The sequence below is a fragment of the Nicotiana sylvestris genome, chromosome 8, assembly GCF_000393655.2.
Source record: "Nicotiana sylvestris chromosome 8, ASM39365v2, whole genome shotgun sequence".
NCBI classification, from domain to species: domain Eukaryota; kingdom Viridiplantae; phylum Streptophyta; class Magnoliopsida; order Solanales; family Solanaceae; genus Nicotiana; species Nicotiana sylvestris.
The window spans coordinates 171,624,926-171,627,895 of record NC_091064.1 but is presented as its reverse complement, the minus strand read 5'-3'; the positions used below and the strand labels follow the sequence as shown (position 1 = coordinate 171,627,895).

General features: G+C 42.3%; 1 protein-coding gene across 1 annotated transcript; it reads right to left on the bottom strand.

The window, feature by feature from the left end:
- Positions 1 to 2,064: 2,064 nt before the first annotated feature.
- On the bottom strand, positions 2,065 to 2,679 carry LOC138876005 (uncharacterized). The gene has a single exon (XM_070154890.1). It carries the CDS (start codon positions 2,677 to 2,679, stop codon positions 2,065 to 2,067), a length of 615 nt encoding a protein of 204 aa, XP_070010991.1.
- Between the last annotated feature and the right edge of the window lie 291 nt (positions 2,680 to 2,970).

Sequence of the window (2,970 nt, the reverse complement as noted above, 5' to 3'; positions counted from 1 at the left end):
ACCTACGGGTTTCTTGTCCTCTCCAAGCCTCTAGTTTGGGTACCCCCCTCTCCCATCATCTGGTGTCTTGGAATCTACATCAAAGGTCTCCATTCTATGTGGGTAGACACTAGGAGAGGCTAATTCTGAAGACTCACTACTCTTCACTGAGCCATCAGACGGCTCAGAAGAAGTAGGAGAAGCTTGAGGTGTATCTCTCAGTCGAAATCTCTCCAGAAAGTCTGGTACATATGTGGACACAGAGTCGCACTCTGAGGCCTCCCGGGAGGTAACATACTCATTCCCCTCGGAGTGGGATGTAGTTCTGTCAGCAACTCTGATACTTTTCCTCATGTTCCTAATTGATTGCCAGACTGCTAGGGGTAACTTGATTTGTCCTCGTCGCCTACCCCAGGAGGACTCTGCTTTCCCCTTTTGTTTGTCATTGCCACCTTTTTTTTAACCATTGTCTACATATATAGTCAGTGAAAACTCGTTAGTATTGGTGTTAGAAGAAGTGGTAAAGAGAAGTAGATGACCAATTGACAGTGCTTGAAAAAGTTGCATACCACTAACAACAGATAAAGAAGCGCGGCCGCAAAATGAGCACCGCTGACCACGGAAAATGTAGTGCAGCCGCGGAGGTGTGGGGATCAGACTCCCACCCTCTAATTCCTTGGTACCGCTGAGCACAGAAAATTGTGCGCGGCCGCGGAGGTTGCACTACTGTCCGTAGAAAAATAACTACGGCCGTGGACCCTTATTGTTTACTTCTTTGAACCTGAGTACCACTGACCGCAAGAAATGCAGCACGACCATGTAAAGTGGACCGCTGTTAGTAGAATTTTCCACTGCTGATCGCCGTTTTCAAAGCATTCCAACTCAGCTTTTGCACAGGAACGCTGACCGCGGAAATACATCTGTGGCCGCAGAATTCAAAATCGGCCTGAGCAATCCTAGGGTTCATTTTTTTATGCATTTAGTGGTTATTATCTATACTATTAACCCCAACTAGCTATTAATTAATCAACCATAACTATTTAAGCCTAATTTAATTAACATCAATGAACCCTAAGTTAAAATTAAAAGAAAAGAGGGAGAAGATTTAAAAACTAACAGAGAAAAGAAAAATAGGTACAAATCAAAGAACAATTAGGAAGTGAAATTACCCGATGTGTAATGAGTGACGAGAATAAACTTTAATCTTGTGTTTGTGCAGATTAGGACTCAGATGAACAGTGAAAATTTTAGCTTGAGAGTAAAAAGATCGAAAAGGGTAAAAGGTCACATGACCTCCTATTTATAGAAAACACACTAGGACCAACGAAACTCACCTAGTGCGGCCGCAAAATGTTACCGTGGTCCGCGCTTTTGACGAACAGAAGGGATACATTATTGAGACTACCACTAAGAGAGAAAAATGGCATGCAAAGGCACCGTTGACCGCAATAAATGCACCACGGACGTGGATGAAACTTCAGAGAAGTCTCATTATGGACTTTTCAAGCCCGCGTCCGCTACCAAATTTTTCCTTCACGATATGGCCATCACTGACCGCGAAAAATGGAGCACTGTCAGCGGTTAAACATCAGACTATTACAAAATTTTTCCAGCTTAGTCCTACACTGCATCAAACATTCCTACACACATCTCACAACCAGTTAGTTCAAAACAAAGCCTACACTAAGAAGAAAAATAAAAAATAAGAAAAACACATGGGTTGCCTCCCAAGAAGCGCCTGATTTAACGTTACCACACGATGCAGGTTAACATCAATCATTTGAGATGGATTATTTCCACCATGTAGATGTCATCAAACTTGCCAAGATACTGCTTCACTCTGTGTTCGTTAACTCTAAAAATTTCACCATTTTTGTTTTTCAAATCAAGAGCACCAAATGGAGTTACAAGCACCACCTCAAAAGGTCCACTCCACTTTGACTTGAGCTTTCCCAGGAACAGTCGTAACTGGGAGTTGAATAGGAGAACCAATTCACCTTTCTTGAATTCCTTGTTATAGGCATACTTGTCATGTAAGTACTTCATCTTGTCCTTATACAAAGATGAGCTGGAATAGGCATGAAATCAGAACTCATCAAGCTCATTGAGTTGCTCCACTTGGAGATTTGCTGCAACATCCCATTCAAGATTTAACTTTCTCAAAACCCACATAGACTTGTTCTCTAACTCAACTGGTAGATGGAAAGCTTTCCCAAATAACAACCGGTACGGAGACATACCAATCGGAGTCTTGTAAGTAGTCCTGTAAGCCCACAAAGCATCATCCAGTTTCTTTGACCAGTTAGTCCTATTTGCATTGACAATCTTTGACAATATGCTCTTAATCTCCCTATTGGAGATCTTAACTTGCCCACTAGACTGAGGATGGTAAGGGGTTGAAACCTTGTGATTGACACCATACTTTGCAAGCAATGTGTCAAATGCCTTATTGCAAAAATGAGAACCTCCATCACTGATGATTGCTCTAGGAGAGCCAAATCGAGTAAAGATATTCTTCTTGAGAAAAGCCACCACACTTCGTGCCTCGTTGTTGGGTGAAGCCGCGACCTCAAACCATTTGGAAACATAATCAACGGACACCAGAATGTATGTGTTGCCATATGAACTCACAAAAGTTCCCATGAAGTCAATGCCCCACACGTCAAATATTTCATCCTCAAGAATAGTGGTGAGAGGCATTTCATCCTTCTTTGAAATTCAACCTGCTCGCTAACACTCATTACATCTCTTCACAAGCTCACTGGCATCCTTGTACAATGTAAGCCAGTAAAGACCACAACTAAGCACCTTTGAAGCTGTCTTTGCCTTAGCATGATGACCACCGTAGGGAGAGGAATGACAAGCATCCAGAAATACTCATTTGCGCCTCTTCCCGAACACATCTCTGGATCAGACCATTATTACAAATTTTATACAAATAAGGCTCATCCCAGTAGTAGTCCAAGCTATCCCGTTTAAGCTTCTTCCTTT